This window comes from Eriocheir sinensis, chromosome 70 (genome assembly GCF_024679095.1).
Source record: "Eriocheir sinensis breed Jianghai 21 chromosome 70, ASM2467909v1, whole genome shotgun sequence".
NCBI lineage: Eukaryota > Metazoa > Arthropoda > Malacostraca > Decapoda > Varunidae > Eriocheir > Eriocheir sinensis.
The window spans coordinates 2,434,482-2,452,784 of record NC_066578.1 but is presented as its reverse complement, the minus strand read 5'-3'; the positions used below and the strand labels follow the sequence as shown (position 1 = coordinate 2,452,784).

General features: G+C 43.1%; 1 protein-coding gene across 4 annotated transcripts in view; it reads right to left on the bottom strand.

The window, feature by feature from the left end:
* Positions 1-14,465: 14,465 nt before the first annotated feature.
* The window catches only part of LOC126988722 (homeobox protein AKR-like), a 48,922-nt gene continuing 45,084 nt past the window's right edge, over positions 14,466-18,303 (bottom strand). For all 4 annotated transcript variants that reach the window (XM_050847081.1, XM_050847083.1, XM_050847082.1 and 1 more), the window contains exon 3: positions 14,466-17,497. In XM_050847081.1, the coding sequence (XP_050703038.1) occupies positions 16,775-17,497 (723 nt within the window). In that variant the 3' untranslated portion in view covers positions 14,466-16,774. The remainder of the gene's footprint in view (positions 17,498-18,303) is intronic.

Genomic DNA, 18,303 nt, shown 5'->3' with positions numbered 1-18,303 from the left:
AAAAAATAAAAAAATAAAAATTAAAGAATGAAAAAAGAGAAAAATTAAAGAATAACCAAAAATAAAGAAAAAAAATAACAGAAAAAGAAAATGAAACAATAAACAAAAGAATAAAGAAAATGAAAGAATAACCAAAAATAAAGAAAAGGAAATAACAAATAGAGAAAATGAAAGAACAACAAAATAAATAATGAAAGAATAACAAAAGAAATAAGAAAAAACAACAAAAGAGAAAAAAGAAAGAATAACAAAATAAATATAAATGAAAGAATTACCAAAAATAAAGGAAAAAAATGAAAGAATAAACGAAAGAATAACAAAAGATGAAAAAATAAAGAATAACGAAAGTTTAAAAATAACGGAATAACAAAAGAAAGAAAAATGGAAAAATAAACACAAGAATGAAGAAAAAATGAAAGAATAACCAAATAAAAGAAAAAATAAAAGGATAACAAAGAAAACAAAACCAATATAAAATGAAAAAAAAGGCAGAGGAAGCGGAGAAAGAAAGGGAAAGATAAACAGCATTCGAGTCAAAAAAAAAAAAAAAAATCCAACTCATAATCATACCCAAAAGAAGCCAGAGAGAGAGAGAGAGAGAGCGAGAGAGAGAGAGAGAGAGGGGGGGTTGTCGTGTCACCTTGAGGAAACGAAACATATTCTCTGACCGTACTCCGCATGCCTCCGAGCGTTTTTTTTTATTATTTTTTTGTAAGGTGGGCAGCTACATGTATACTCTCTCTCTCTCTCTCTCTCTAAAAATGTGTGTGTGTGTGTGTGTGTGTGTGTGTGTGTGTGTGAGAGAGAGAGAGAGAGAGAGAGAGAGAGAGAGAGAGAGAGAGAGAGAGAGAGAGAGAGAGAGAGAGAGAGAGAGAGAGAGAGAGAGAGAGAGAGAGAGAGAAAATATACCCCTCCTCAAAATGTTCCCTTCACACATCTTCACCATGACTCAGCATCGTACCTCCTCCCCTTCCTCCTCCTCCTCCTCCTCCTCCTCCTCCACCTCGTTACTCGCTATTATCGGGGCATGAGTTACGAGGGTCTTCTCTGAGAGCACCAAGAAGGAGAGAGTGTGAGAGAGAAGGATGCTGAAGCTGCTGGAGATGAGAACGCCGAGCCATCTGATAGAAAGGGTAAAGATTAGAGCATAACATATAAGTGCGTGGCCCCAGTGCTTATCTCCGTCACAATAACCCTTTAGTTAGTGGTGCGTAAGACCTCTGAAAGCATCAAGGAGAGAGTGTGAGAGAGAAGGATGCTGAGGCTGCTGGAGATGGAATGGGTAAGGATTGAGGCATAACATATAAGTGCGTGGCCTCAGTGCTTATCTCCGTCACAATAACCCTTTAGCTTGTGGTGCGTAAGACCTCTGAAAGCATCAAGGAGAGAGTGTGAGAGAAGGATGCTGAGGCTGCTGGAGATGAGTGCGCGGAGCCACCTCAAATAGAAAGGGTAAAGATTGGGGCATAACTTATAGCTGCTTATCTCGGTCGCATTGGCCCTATAGCTTGTGGTGCGTAAGATCTCTGAAAGCACCAAGGAGAGAGTGTGAGAGAAGGATGCTGAGGATGCTGGAGGTGGGAACGCCGAGCCACCTCAAATAGAAAGGAGAAAGATTGGGGCATAACTTATAGCTGCTTATCTCCGTCGCATTGGCCCTTGAGTTTGTGGCGGGGTAAGGAAGGCCGAGGCACTAACAAGATAAAGCAAAGGGTAAAGTTGGGGGCATTAGGTACAGGCTGCTCGTGGCCTCATTGCTCATCTCCGTCTCACTGGCCTTTCAGCTTGTGGTGGGGTAAGAACCGGTTGCTTCAGGACGCAGCCTCAGTGTGATATCCAGGTTACCACAGCTTACCTTTCCCAGTTTTCCCCAGGTACCTCAAATCCCATCTTTCCTTACCTTATTTTCCTTTTTTATCACCAAACTTACTCTGAAGTTCTTCTTTTACCTCCTTCTACTCAGGTTCCACTCTTTCTCACGCCCTTGTCCTTGCTTCGTACCGTTTCTTTTCCCTTTCCTTCTCTTCATTTACTTCAAATCCCATCTTTCCCTCTCTCACTATTTTGTCATTAAACCTTATTGTTCCTCTTTTACCTCTTTCCACGTCTACTCAGGTTCCACTCTCCTCCATTCTCTTCTCTATGCTTCTTAGTTTCTTTTTTCCTCTTCCCTCCCTTTATTTAACTCAACTCCCATCTTTCAATGTCTCACTTTCCTTTCTTTTTACTAAACTTACTCTTAATGTTTATCTTTTACCTCCTTCTGTAATTAGGTTATACTTTCACTCACTCCCTCCTTCATCCTTCCTAGTTTTTTTTTCTTTTCCCTCTCCATTTCACCTCAAACCCCATCTGTCATTCTCTCACTTTCTTTTCTTTTCACTAAACTTACTCTAATGTTCCTCTTTTACCTCCTAAGCAGATTCCCTTCTCCCTCACTCCCTTTTCCATGTTTCTTACAGATCTCCCTTGAGTCCCTCCCTTTATTTACCTCAAACCCCATCTATCAATATCTCACTTTCCTTTCTTTTCACTAAACTTGCTCTTAATGTTAATCTTTTACCTCCTTCTGTAATCAGGCTCTACTTTCCCTCTCTCCTCTATGCTTCCTACGGTTTCTTTTCCCTTGCCTTCTCTTTATTTACCTCAGACCTCACCTTCCCTTCTCTCACTTTCCTTTCTTTTCACTAAACTTGCTCTACTGTTTATCTTTTACCTCCTTCCACTCAGGTTCCTCTCCCCCTCACATCCTTCCTAGTTTCCCTTTCTTTTCCCTCTCTTTATTTACCCCCAATCCCATCTTTCCTTCTCTCACTTTCCTTAAGCTTACTCTAATATTCCTGTTTTCCTTATACTAAGCCTCTCCCTCTCCCTCTCAACAGTTTCCCTTCCCTTCCCTCTCTTTACCCATTCACTCACTAGTCCGAAAGGGAGGAGGAACAGCCGATTGCCCAGGCCGGGATTCGAACCAGGGCGCGCGGATGTATAGCTAGACGCCCTAACCACTACACCACGGAGGCGATGATATATAAGTTAGGAGGAAAACGGAGGGAAATTGTGGAGGAGGAGGAGGGAGAAAGCCAAGGGAACAAAGCACAGGAACGAATTGGTGCTGATGTTCATTCGTACTGCATTAACTTCAAGGCGAGTTCATATGTTTCGCGTTTTTTGTTGTTGTTGAGTTACGATTCCAATTATCTTTCGCATTACGCAGGATTTATGCTCCTTGCCCGCGGCGGAATCTGGCAGGAGTGTTTTTAACCTTCTCACAAACTGCTGAAGTCGATGTGTGTGTGTGTGTGTGTGTGTGTGTGTGTGTGTGTGTGTGTGTGTGTGTGTGTGTGTGTGTTGGGATGTTAGGTTGTTTTGGATAACTTCTTATTCATTAGCTCAAATCTCCTTATTTTCATCTTCCAAATTGTGTGTGTGTGTGTGTGTGTGTGTGTGTGTGTGTGTGTGTGTGTGTGTGTGTGTGTGTGTGTGTGTGTGTGTGTGTGTTGGGTAGCAATATATCATCAATTTGACACGCTTAAACAAACTATAAATATTAAACACACACACACACACACACACACACACACACACACACACACACGAACACATTAATATCAAACACTTAAGATAATGCTACTTACCTCTTATGGCCGGGCTCCTTGAGAACACCTGGGCCTGCACCTATCAGATGGAGTTGTATTTTCTTTTTTTCTATTTTCTTTTGTTCAGTTCACTTTACACAATGCACGATTGTTTTAGAAAGTTTACCTGAAATGAGCCCATTGGTTACATTAAAGAAATTGTATAAAAAATCACTATATTGTCACATTCTCTTACTATGTTCATCTAGAGTTTCGTGTTGCGTAAGAGGTTGGAGTCACGAGCACACAGTTTTGTATTTTCCTTTCTTAATCAGTGTTTACGTCCTTTAGTTTTTTGTGAGAACAGTTTCAGATATTTCTTTTTTAATCAGTGTGTGTGTTCCTTTTCTTTCTCCAGAGCCACAATGTTTTAATCAGTGTTTGTTCCTTTTCTTTCTCCAGAGCCACAATGTTTTAAATCAGTTTGTGTTCCTTTTCTTTCTCCAGAGCCACAATGTTTTAAATCAGTTTGTGTTCCTTTTCTTTCTCCAGAGCCACAATGTTTTAAATCAGTTTGTGTTCCTTTTCTTTCTCCAGAGCCACAATGTTTAAATCCGTGTGTGTGTCCCTTTTCTTTCTCCAGAGCCACAATGTTTTAAATCAGTGTTTGTGTTTCTTTTCTTTCTCCAGAGCCACAATGTTTTAATCAGTGTTTGTGTTCCTTTTCTTTCTCCAGAGCCACAATGTTTTAATCAGTGTGTGTTCCTTTTCTTTCTCCAGAGCCACAATGTTTTAATCAGTGTTTGTGTTCCTTTTCTTTCTCCAGAGCCACAATGTTTTAATCAGTGTGTGTTCCTTTTCTTTCTCCAGAGCCACAATGTTTTAATCAGTGTGTATCCCTTTTCTTTCTCCAGAGCCTCAGTGTTTGTGTCCCTTTTCTTTCTCCAGAGCCACAATGTTTTAATCAGTGTGTGTCCCTTTTCTTTCTCCAGAGCCACAATATTTTAATTTTTTTCCATTTTTCCATTTGAGGATGCGATGTCTGTCCCGACTCCTCAAGGTTTTCAAACCCTCGTCAGCTTACAAGAGTCACAACACGAAGGAGCGAGCCCAACAGACTACTAGATGCTGCCTCCTCTGCCTTCACAGTCCACACCTCCAAGGCCAGGCAAGCGACGCGGCCCGCAGGATGGATCATAGGCTGAGGCAGTGCGGGTGCTGAGGCGTGGCCGAGGTGCCTGGGGCTGCGGGTCTGTGAGGCAACGCACACAACACACGAACTCACAGTCAACAGAGGGATGTTTGAAAAGGCAGCGTTGGGGAGAGATACCCAGAGACATAAAAAGAACTGTTCACAAAATCCAAGCGAAAAACGAACATAAACCAGGGAGTGAGGCGCCGAGTACACACATGCCAGGGTTATAAATGCGCAAGATCGAATGCGAATGTGGCGTGAGCAAACTTTAAATGCGGTATCCCTGTCGTAAAGGGGAGAACACAGACCGCAAGGTAAAGTGCATATTATACAAAGTGGCAGTAAGTTACGAATCAGCCAAACTAGTATTCACGATCAATAAAACAAGTCAAGAGGGTATGTGAAGGTATGAGGTAATGGCTTCACTGGACCTCGACACACACACACACACACACACACACACATGGGTAAGACAAGGGAGGCGTGTCAGCAACAGCATCAGGTAGCAAACATCCAAGTCGGTCAGTACCATTAAGTGATTTGCTACTTGTCACAATAATTGAAATGTCAGCCCTTTCACTAAGTTGATGCTCTCTTGCTCAACCGGTTCTCAGCTTGTTTTTAATGTATATAATCTTAATAAAAAAAACTCATTACATACTTAGATGTTTGCACAACGTAGCCTATCACTGCCATGCCGACCAAGTTACAGTGGGTAGGCTGGCAAACCACAGAAGAGTCGCCTGTATATGGACATGACCAGCAAACTTATTAGAGACTTATGTCGGTATTCTTTTAAACGCTCTCTTCTCACATCAACGGTTTCCTTAGGTCGAAAAGGAGGTTAATCGGGTTCTCATGAGTGTTTTTTCAAGGTTCATGGTATAGAAGAAGGGTCACACTACCACCAGGGTCATAGGGCTGTATTTTAAGACACCATCGCTTCTCATATCAACTATTTATAAAGGTCAAAGAGGGGATCAATCGGGTTTTCATAAGTGTTTTTTTAAGGTTCATGGCGCAGAAGAAGGGTCATAAAACTCCCCCTGGAAAGGCCTACAGCTCCTACGAAAGCCATGTCAAATATGTGAACTTGGGCGACGAAATGTTTTAAAATACGACCCATAGAACTACGTCTGGAAATGCCCACAACTCCTAAGAAAGCCCTGTCTAATATGTGTGCTTTGGAGCCGAAATGTTAAATAATACGACCCTTATTACCAGCACGAGACGACGCATGTTAACACCGCTCACCCCCAAGCCATCTGCATGTCCTAAGCGTCCTCAAGAATGACGAAGCGGGAACACATGCACGCCCAAGGCTCTGCAGACTAGAGTATAAAGATTCAACTGGGCAGGTGGCAGAGCTGGGCCGCGGAATGACTTGTAACCAGGAGGGGCAGCGCCAGTCCGGCCGGTGGCTGTTAATCAGGTGTAGTGTGTGGGAGTCAAGAGAGACGCCCCACCAACAGCCTCCACTGCCCCTGCCAGACCACACGTGTACAGCACAGCACACCCATGGCCACTGCCTCTCCTTATATTCCTTCCACACGACTCTGTTACTCACTAAACGGGGCAAATCAACACGCCTCACGTTCTAAAGCACTGGTAAAGAAAACTCATAAACGCGGAATCATGTAAACCCCGGATGACAAGCTAATACAAGTACAAGCGGACATCAAGTTATCGCGCCCTCTAAGGTACAGCAGGGCAGGGTAGGGCAGGGCAGAACATGAAGAAAGTTGAATTTATGTTCATCTGTAGCCAACATCAACGTTAATAGACTGTAGTATATACTCAGAACATTGCATCAGTGTCCCAAAACTGTCTTACCCACACAAATAGCGATATGCAATTATAGTTCCTGTTAAAATCGTGAATTACTGATGTTTTTTTGGTATCGTTATGGATGGAAAACCGGAATAGGGTGTGCTAAGTGGGATAATAAAAAAACATTGCAATAGTTTCAGACCCAAAAATGTCGTCGTACCCACACAAATAGCGATATGCAATTAAAGTTCCTGTTAAAATCGTGAATTACTGATGTTTTTTTGGTATAGTTATGGGTGGGAAACCGGAAAATTGTAACATAAGTGCGATAATCAAGAACATTGCAATAGTTTCAGACCCAAAAATGTCGTACCCACACAAATAGCGATATCCAATTAAAGTTCTTGTTAAAATCGTGAATTACTGATGTTTTTTTGGTATAGTTATGGATGGAAAACCGGAATAGGGTGTGCTAAGTGGGATAATAAAAAAACATTGCAATAGTTTCAGACCCAAAACTGTCGTCGTACCCACACAAATAGCGATATCCAATTAAAGTTCCTGTTAAAATCGTGAATTACTGATGTTTTTAGGTATAGTTATGGGTGAGAAACCATAATCAAGAACATTGCAATAGTTTCAGACCCAAAACTATCGTCATACCCACACAAATAGCGATATGCAATTAAAGTTCCTGTTAAAATCGTGAATTACTGATGTTTTTAGGCATAGTTATGGGTGATAAATGCGATAATCAAGAACATTGCAATAGTTTCAGACCCAAAAATGTCGTACCCACACAAATAGCGATATCCAATTAAAGTTCCTGTTAAAATCGTGAGTTACTGATGTTTTTAGGTATAGTTATGGGTGATAAGTGCGACATTCAAGAACATTGCAATAGTTTCAGACCCAAAACTAATGTCGTACCCACACAAATAGCGATATCCAATTAAAATCCCAGTTAAAATCGTTAATTACGGATGTGTGTTCGCTATAATAATGGGTAATAAACCGGAAAATAGCGTAATAAATGCGATAGCCTGGTAACGTTGCCATATCTATCAATCCTTAACCTGTGCCATCCTCTCCTTGTCCTAAAGTTCTAAACAGTCACCGAATCACACATTGTCACTACCACACTTTCACTGATTGCCTCCGTGCATGATAACAGGAGCAGTGCAGCGTGGAGGCTCAGGTGCTGGCAAGGGAGGGCGAAGAAGTGTTATAGGAAGAAGTGTCACACCGCGAAGCTCCTCACGTGGGACTTGTAAACACCGCCACAGTTCCCGCCGACTCACTCTCTCTTTTCCTTTCTTTCCGCCTCTCCCTTTCTCTATTAAAAAACTCTAGTACACACACACACACACACGAAGAGTAAAGAACATGGAGCCTTTCACACTGTGCCGAGAGAGCTGCACTGTCTATGTACCCCAAAATAATAGTCCAAAGTTATGTGTAGCGATGCCAGTGACCGCGGGCAGGACACTCCACTGCGCGCGCCGGGGAGAGACTGAATGACTGGGGCTGGAGAGCAGTAGAAGAGGGATGGTGGTGGGTAGCTCCTGAGGGCATCATCAGCGGTGACCCCGCAACCCTTCACGTTCCCCTGCCGCCTCCTCCCACTCATTTCTCTGTGTGGCGGTGTGTGGCAGCCATGGACGGTCCCCCAACCTCCCCGCATCCCTCGCCGCTCAACATGATCCCAATGCAGGCTGGAAGCAAGACTACCCGGGATCTTGCATAGTGGAGTCACGATCCTCCCCACGAACACCTACCATCACCACCACGGGAGAGAAAATAAATAAACGAATAATAGCAACATATATAACTTGCTTTCACTTCCATATCATGTCTCACCACCCTGGACATTACCACCCTGACTCCTGTGCCCCGTGGACGCTGCCTCCTCTTATTAAACCCGCTGTGCCGCATGTAAATGGTTCAATTGTCTTCAACACTGGTCACAGGAGGATGCACGGAGGATTGCTTCTCATGTTTTAATCTCGCGGTGTGTGGCGGGCGGGTGAGAATGCCATTTTTTTAAGTTTGCACCAAGGAGACCACCGCGCGGAATAATGGAATTTGATCGTCCTGTGAAGTTTCGTTTTCTAAATCTAAATTTTAGCGAACTCTTGCTTCTGTATCGTGTGTGTGTGTGTGTGTGTGTGTGTGTGTGTGTTCCAGAGAGGATGGGTGAAAGTAGTAGTGAAAAATGTATCGGGGGAACAGGCTGGTGGCGGGCAGCAGGAGGGTGAATATTAGCGTCGTGCAACCAAGTGCATGGTGCGCCCCGCCAGACGCCCCTCTCCCGCCACTGCCACAGGTCATTTTTATGCTCGCGAGAAGCCACCCCAAGCAAAAGTCACCGGTCTGTTCCCGTTATGATACTTTGAGCAGCTCTTCAAGGCACGGGTCGCCCCAGTGCAGGAGGTTTCAAGAGACTGGTCACGTCCTCTTCGCTAAATAGTGACTTTCAATACTAGACAGCGGGGTATGGGGCATGGTTCTTATATTACCTACTACATCATATCTAAAAATGGGCCGTGAGGATGTTTTTTCTTCCTACCTCTCTCTTCTGTAGTGCTGTATTTTCCTTCTTTCCTTTATCTTACTTCCTTCTTCTTCCTTTCATTATTATTTTTTCAAAAACAGAACACGGCATAAGAAGAGTTTGAAGAACACTGAAACAGTAGCACAAAGGGCAAATATTTGAGTCTGCATAAAGCCTAAGTTGGCGACGCACTGAGATCCCCGAACAGTGAAGAACTATAACAACTATCAACCCTTGGAGGCAGGCAGGCACTATGAATATGTACATGTAGGCTCCTGGGCACACTTTCCAGAACCAGCCTTGCAACCAGTAGCGGCGCGGACCCCTTCACCTCAGTCCTCAATCTTGCCTCACCAGACGACGACCAGGAAGATAATGTCACTGTAGCAATGCGTAAAAAAAGTTTGATAAGGACTATTTGTCTATTTTTAAATCATTTGTCTACTTTTTATTTATATATTTTATAAAGCAACTATAATAAACTGTATATAAATTGGCCGCAACTAATTCCTCACCACACACACTTGATGCGGCACCACCGGGAGTTGTATTGCCTTTAAGTCTCGCAGAAGCAAGCAGGCATATCAATAGGTATATTAATAAGTATATCAATCAATCGAAAGGGGCATACGCCGGGGGGGCGTCGCCTCGCTCAAAACTGAAGGTTCTTCCGGCAAGTCTCCCTGCAGATCCCCCTCCCATTCTAAGTTACCTCATTGTGCTCATCTATTGACTTGTTCAAACCACGAACTCTGTGGGCGTCCCCTTCACTCGGTGTTGTCTCTTACAGAAACAACCCGATGGACAGAGGTCTGGTAAATGGTTTTATGACTCCGACCCTTGCAGGTTCGGCGGTTTGACGCTGTCATTCCAGCGATGACCCATGATTCAGCGCAGGCACTCATTACCAAAGGAATCAATCCGCTGCTTCAAGTCGTGAAGTGAAGTGCGTTCTAAGAAGACTGACAGCTGTGTAAGATGCCTTTCCTTCACAATCAATCGTGTGCGTAATGAGGTAAACCAATAAATGTGATCCCTTCACAAAACTGTACAGTTATTAACGGGCAGACTGTTGATAGATTAACTGAAATTTTGATATACACAAAGGCCAAAATGAGCAGATTTTTTTTTTTTTTTCGTGTGTAACGAAGAAATAGAACTGACAAACAGTCTACTTGTGAAGAAAGTTTGGAGATGAACCGAAGTACTGCCTAAACTATCCAAAAAGTAAACTCTTAAAGATATATTTATAGTTTACTAACAATTTTGAAAGAAAAACACGAATTTTAAGAAGAAAATAGTAATGCAAATATTTAGAGCAAAGTGAGTTATTATAAAATACGAAAGCCAATAAAAGGACCCGGATATGAAAACCACTTTATTTTCATATCCAAAGGAACACGATTACATAAACCTTATTATCATCAGGAAGAACAGTGATGTGTGTCTGTACGGTGACAAAACATGTATTTGGAAGACAGGTGACATTTAAAAGAGTTGCTGGATGAGAATAACAGGTATGTGGCTACCTTCAATTTGTCATTCCGGAGAAGTAACAGCATTGAGAAAGTATAGAAACTTGGTGAAACAGAAATATAATGATGCAAAGATCGATGCTACACAAACCAAACAGAAAGTGCTATATAAATAAAAGTGACAGACCATCTGGTGCCATACCTCCTGACTAATCGTCCCTGTCTGGAAAGGGAAAGGAGAATGTCGGGACTCCAACAACGACCGCGGTGTTACGCTGCTCAGTGTGTCAGGCAAAGTGCTGGTCCATCTGTTGCTTATGCGGATTCCCAGCCACCTGCTGAAGTTCCAGAGACCGAGCAGCCCGGGGTCATGCCTGGCAACTTAATTAACAAATGGCCGCATCCTGTTGCTTCGAATTTCATTTCCCGCATTTCCCCGGCGACTCCGCAGAATCCTTGGAAGAATTTATGTCTGTTGACTGGCCTGTACTCTGGGATTGCGAGTGCTGTGAAAGTGAGGCAAGGAATTCAATCCTCCCTTCAGGAATTTCCCAGATCACACACACACACACACACACACACACACACACACACACACACACACACACACACACTAGGGTTTAGGGCTGGTCAGAAATAAATTCCAAAATCGATGCCTGCATGCTATTCTGAGAAAGTTGTCTCAGAATCACATGCATGATTCCTATATGATTCGATTTCATGAACCACGAACAGACAGTACAGTACAGTGTGAACTACACAGCAAGCAACCACACAGGTGCCGGGCGTCAGGGCAGACAGGCGGTGCAGGTGTACTGAATCTTGACGTCTGACTTGGCGCCCTTGGCAGTTGGCATGGCCGGCGGGCTGCCCCACGCCTGCCCAGTGACTACCTCCGTCGCTCACAACAGAGATGAAGGATTATTGACGTTATTAGCGCGTGAGGTATGGGAGTGGGGTAGGGGGGGGAGTCAGTTCACTGCACTCTATAAGTAAAACAATATTTGCTCACTAGAGGAATCGACTCTGGAATCGATTTCAGCGAGTACATCGGCATTGAAAATCGGAATCATCGATTTCAATTTTGTTGATTATTGCCCGGCTAACACACACACACACACACACACACACACACACACACACAGACATCGTCGCCTGTCATAATCACTACAGAATCAAATGGAGACAAAAATATAATCACACAATACGAAGTGTACAAGATATCGTGAGAGTATGTATCGTAATGTTATATCTGTAAGTGTGTCAGGAACCATTCCCAGCCGCCGCCTCCCTCCCTCACCTGCCTCCCCGCGGCGCCACGCCCCCAACACTACAGGCGACTCCTCCCTCGCCGACAACACCGTCCTCCTTTCACTCCATATTTACCTCGTCCTTCCTGCCTAATGTCCTGGCTACTCTCTCTGTCTGTCTGTCTGTATGTATGTCTGTGTCTGGGTGTCTGTTTGTATATGTCTGTGTCTGTGTCTGTGTCTGTGTTTGTTTGTTTGTTTGTTTGTCTCTCTCTCTCTCTCTCTCTCTCTCTCTCTCTCTCTCTCTCTCTCTCTCTCTCTCTCTCTCTCTCTCTCTCTCTCTCTCTCTCTCACACACACACACACACACCGCCATTTGTTTTCAACTCGCTGCGGTGTGTCACAACAACATCCTTAAGAGGCTGCTGTGCCCCCCTGGACCTTCACTGGCCTTTACAGGACAAGGGATGGACTGTCACTGGATGGCTATGCTGCACCGCCAAGCCGAAGCCGTGTAGCCGACAGATGAAGAGGGAGGTCGAGTAATCTGAGAACTCCATCATCACCTCCTTCAGACAGATGCTCTGCCGACAGTTTAAGAATATAACAGATACAAGACTGAGGTTTTGCCCTGTGTATGTAGCCTATAAGCGGTGTGAGTGGCTGGGTCTTCTGTTTGTAAAGGTTAGATTGGGATTCTCCTTATGATCTTATGTTCTAGAGCCCCGTTCGCACTGTGCCGACTCTGAGCCACGACAACCCAGCGACTCGGGGTATACGAGGTCTTGGGTGTGGAAGGGTCGTATAAGGTCGGAGAGACTATGTGCGACCCTTTCATGTCAACATTTCACACCCAAGACCTCGTGTTCCGGAGTCGCTGGGTTGTCGTGGCCCAGAGTCGGCACAGCGTGAACGGGGCTTAGGTGTTTTGTGGTATGCATGCAGGATAAAGGTGTCTGTCATTTAGTCATTATATTTATGGAAGTATCAATGTCAGTTAGTTTGATGAAGCCTCAGAACGAAATAACACTTTCATTTCCTCCTTTTTCTTCATTTCCTCCTTTTCTTCTGCTTCTTCTTCATTTCCTTATCCTTCTTCATTTCCTTCTCCTTTTTCCTCATTTCCTCCTTTTCTTCTTCTTCTTCTTAATTTCCTTCTTCTTCATTACCTTCTCCTTCTTCATTTCCTTCTCCTTTTTCCTCATTTCCTCCTTTTCTTCTTCTTCTTCTTCTTCTTTTTTAGGTACCATCATTACTTATATATTCACGTTTAGCTTTTTATAAATGAAGAAAAAAATCACACACACACACACACACACACACACATGCTTATAATATTCCTTTTTTACCGTCCTATCTGTTTTCGGCGCTGATAGCCATTCTCCGCTCGGCTGACGTCAAATGGAGGGAGTCACGAGCTGTTTAAATCTGGCGAGGCGGTGCGTCACGGCGCCGCTTCTTTTAGACTCAAGGACACACTGGCTCGTCTCTCCGCCACGCTGTTGTCTTGAAAGGTCTATAAAAGTAGGTTGTCTCTCTAGTCTAATTTACTATCCACATGTGACTGGTATGTTTTCTGCCGAGTGAGGGTAGGTGCGTACGTCATCCATGGAGGCAGTTTCCTGGCCATATATTAATCGTGAGGCATTCATAATGAGCTAATATGGCACTTTGAAAATTGGATAGCCCGTATTTTTAACGCGTTTGAAAAGCCTCTCGTAGAATTTGCTGGTATTTTCATGGATTGTTTTGTGATCCTACCTCATGTATCTAATTTTGTATATATAAATTGTATATAACACTTCTGGACTAGGGTGCCGCCTCTGTGAAAGACCCGACATTGAACCAGCCAGCGTGCTCCGATCCATCACGACACGAATCTCACTGGATGGCCCTCTCACAACCTACAGCAGCAAGGCAGGTTAGGGTATATAGGGCAGTAGGGACCAGGGTTGGCTATTGCGCCCTTATCTCCACCAAGAAGGATGCTGTGTAGCTTATGAGCACTTGTATCGCTGTTCGTGTGCCGCTCGAAACACTGAACCACGGTGAGGGAAAGTGATTGTTGGGTGTTTAATAAGTGCTTCTCTGTGACTGACGTGTTTGTATCCTCGTGGGTGTTAGTGAGTAGTGTGTAAGTGCTGTAAATGTAGATGAGATGGCGAGGAAGGCACTGTGCATAGTTTTAGGGGGAGCGTGTTGTGTTGATGGACGTGAAGAAAACAATGACCTTGGTCGTCATCAATATTATAAAATTTTAAGTACTAAGTAAAACAGCGCAAATATTATAAGTCAAGAGCAAGGTAAGATCCAAGCGTAGGTGTATGTAATTAAAAAGGGTTCTATGTAAATTCACTCAGCTGTTGAGTGGCATGGACGATGGACTCTCACGTCCACACTCGGCGAGCACCAACAGTGAACTCGGTGCTGATTTGAGTTGGTGGCCCCGTGTGTGGATGGCTTTGATTCAGTACTGTAGTTGTGAAGCTTCCTTGAATAGGCCTTGTTACGAACTTTTTCTTTTTTCAAAGCCAAATTTCTGATGAATGCATAAGCTTGGCACCGTAATTGCTTCTTTCCTCATTATCACACACCGCATCCAAGACTAGTGGAATTTCTTAGGCTCAGGATAAATCAATAAAAATGTTAAATAGATCTTTTTATTTATCTACGATAATAATTCTGCAGACTGTACAGAAGACGCATTCGCCTGACAAGCCCTCAGTCTGTTGCTTCCTGTCACTCTGCCCATCCTGACTCCAGCACACAGCGGACCTCGCGCCCCGGCACGGGGGGGCGTGACGGGACGAATACATATAACTCATCTTTGTGCTATGTGTCATTTTATCGACATTTCCCTCAAGTGCTTAGTGTGAAAACCAAAAAATAAAATAAAAATAACTAAAACCTATCACAGCAGGACAAGTGGAGTCAAGATGGGCAGGTGAAAGCAAGGCAACAGCCTAAGAGAGTGGTGCTGCGAGCTTCAACCATCAAACTATGAACAAAGAATATCACTACTCTCACGGAATAATTGAGGTCGCAGTTACATGCAGACAACATTGGCACTGAATACAAAACTAAATATTTTCTTACAACTTAGCCATATTCATTTCCTGAAGAATGAATTTTGAAGATTCACTTCATCTCTATCCTTGAGCTTGCTGCATCGACAGCTCTGGCTTATGTACATGATCCCTTGCAGAACTGTGATCATCAACAAGTAGCAATATTCACAGCAAGTATTTTTCATTAGGTGTCCTTAAGTGTTTAACAATTACATTTATATACTGTATGTAACACTTTCTTAAAGCCACTACAATTGACTCTTCTTGTAGACAAGTGTAACTGCTTTACATACTGCTGCTGCTGCTGCTACTGCAAAACCAACACAAACTGGTTGAGTTTCCTGCAGACTTACAAAACACCAAGGCTTTGTCTTTCAGCCATGCACTGCTCTTGACTCTCTCTCTACTCCATGGGTATTATTAATGTACAGTAGCACCATAAATAATGGAGAGAAAGGTTTAATAACTGAAATAAGCTCTCACAAGCTTTATGTCTTTAAAAGATAAGTTGGATATTTTAATATATGTACTTGTTTAAAACAAATATAAGTGACAAGCTGCAGCTGGTTTATGTAAATAGAGTTCATGGACTCTACTGATTTATAATACTGATAAGATTGCAGGCATGAATACCACAAAGAATAACCATAATTTCAAATGCTCTGTATAAAGCAATGCAATCTTTTATATTTTGGGTTACCCCAGAAAAAAACCATGACATTTACAAAGGATTCAATCTTATTCATAAATAAAAAGCTGCAGTCATTCAAAAGGAGAGTTGTTTTGAGTAACTCATCAGACCAATCTTTTTTCTATTTAAGGTTTCCTTTAAAAATACTACAACATAAAATTGTATGGCAATTGTTAAATTAACAAAATAAAAAGTAATGAAGACTTTTTGGTAATATTCCTTTACACAGACAAAATTAAGTACCATACAAGTGATCCACACATACATTATAGAAAAAGAGGTTGAAAATACCTAGACTGCCAACAGCAGAGCAATTCTAAGTACCAGTGAACCAAAGAGTACTAAGTTTTGCAAAGCATAACAGAAATGTGCGTTAGACACCTCAGAGGCACATTGATACACGTCATCTGCATTACTTGAGCGATGTCTTCAAGGCACACGAAACACACGGTGGTGGAGACATTTGTACAAACACAGCGATCATACAAGAATGAACTTATGTGCAGCAGATCCTTCCCTGTGTTCACTACAAATATCTTCACTCACTGCCTGAAGGGAAGACGAACACCAATTTTGGAATGTTCTATAACTACGCTAATCTTCGTAAGTTTTGATAAGTATTGGGTCACCTAAATAGTATGGGCGGAGACGGCTCCATCACGGCAAGGCAATCCATTGTACTATAAAAGAATATACATTTATGAGCTATCTCAAGTATTTGGTTACTTCTTTATCAGCATCACTGTCAAAGATCAGCATATAAAAACTTTGGGAAAATGCAATTCTGTAACTTGATAAAAATTATCATTTTCTATAACAAGCTGACTGAATGTGATTTTTCAATATTATTACTAATGCTGAAGAAAACTGTCTTTTAGCAATTAATATGATTCAATAAAATATCACAACCAGCCCATTAAAATGTACATCTCTACAAGATTTACAGAATATTTCTAAACAGTTCTCTATAGCAATTCACTTTCTTCTTACCTCTCACAGCATGAAACTCTTTCCACTAAAATGCTGGAGGTATTTCTCATCAGCAGAGCAAGACAATTCTTCACAAGCTACAACAAGCAGCTAACACTGAAGTAGCTACTTTCTTTCCCTAGTGTAAGTAGTACTTCCATTCATTCCAATGGTGAAATTAATTATGATTTATATGCAAATACACACATGCTCCTTGTGACCAAGGCTTAGAGGCTGAGGTAGGTGCGAGTGGTGTCTATGGTGTCCTGTGGCGGGGGCGAGGCATTCTGCTTCTCCCACTGGCTGAGGGCGGCGTCAACCAGCATGTAGAGGCACTTGAACTTATCTGCATCATCCTCTGGGGGGGTCGGGGGAGGGGTGACTTGTGCTGGGGTGAAGGTGTGGGGGGCGTACTCTGTCTGTGGAACATAATGCTCCGGAGTGGAGGGTGGGTAGAGGGGAGAATCATTTGGTGTGTAGGCTGGGGAGTTAGCGTCTGTGTAGATTGGTGAATTAGTGGTGGCTGTTACCTCTGTTACAAAATTTGGGGCTGTGGTGGGTAGGGGTGCAGATGCTGGTGGGGCGGAGGTGTTTGTGGTGAATGTGGTGTTGTGGTCAGCCTCTGAGCCACACCCACAGGGACACACTGCTTCAAAGTGGGGCTTGGCGGATACTCTCTGTTGCTCTGCCACCCATGAGGCCACGCGGGACTCCATGGAGAAGTCGTAGTCATGGTCTGGCAGTTCTGTGGATTCCCAGTGGGTGCGTGTGCGGGTGTAGTCGTTCTGGGCGGGGCGGGCGTAATCCTCGGGGTCCACGCGGTCACGGGAGGAGACACCCTTCAGCTTCTTGGCGCGGCGGGTGATGGTGTACTTCTCTGGGTCATTCCCCTCTCGGCGGATAATCTCAGGAAGAATTCTACGGCGGGCATTGATGAACCAGTTGCACACCTGAAGCAAAGAATAAAGTAATTAATTCAATGTAAAAATCTCAAGCTAACAATTCATAAATTTATAAAACTTGTAGTGTCAGCTCTGAGGAGTTAGGAGATAATGAAAAGAATTTTGAAGTTCAGATTTCTAATAGGCTATCCAATCAAGATTACTGCTGCAAAATGGAAATCATATTTTGCTAGTTTTATTCACTGAAACATTACAGTTCTTTTATCTGCCACTGATCTCATGCTGGGATGATGTTGCTGGACTGAGAATATGAAGTGGACAAGAAGAATTAGGAAAGAGAGAGAAAAAAATCATTGGTGGAAATGCATAAGGGTATGACCAAGATGATGGATTGATCTAACTTTTGTGTGACGAGTAAGGTAAGTTGGGGGCCATACACGGCCTCAGTACTCATCTCTGTTTCATTAGCCCTTGAACGTGCAGTGGGTAAGAACTTATTACTCTTAGACACATGGCAAGTGTGATATTTGGGTTACCACAATTTACCTTCCCAAATTTCCCCAGTTACCCATTCACTGAGTAGCCCCAAGAGGGAGGAGGAACAGCTGGGTGGGCTGCGCACTGACTGCTTGGCATATAGTCAAAAATATCTCTAACAATTCTACCTCTTCATCTTTCCGGTCCCTTCTTAATCATGATGGCACTACAGCTGTCATATCTATTTCTAAAGCTGAGCTCTTCACCCAAACTTCTGAAAATTTTGCTCTGGATGATTTAGGCCATATTCCTCCTATTGTCTCCACTGAATAGACCATATTGGCTATCAGTTCATTTCTTCACTCCTTGAGGCCCTT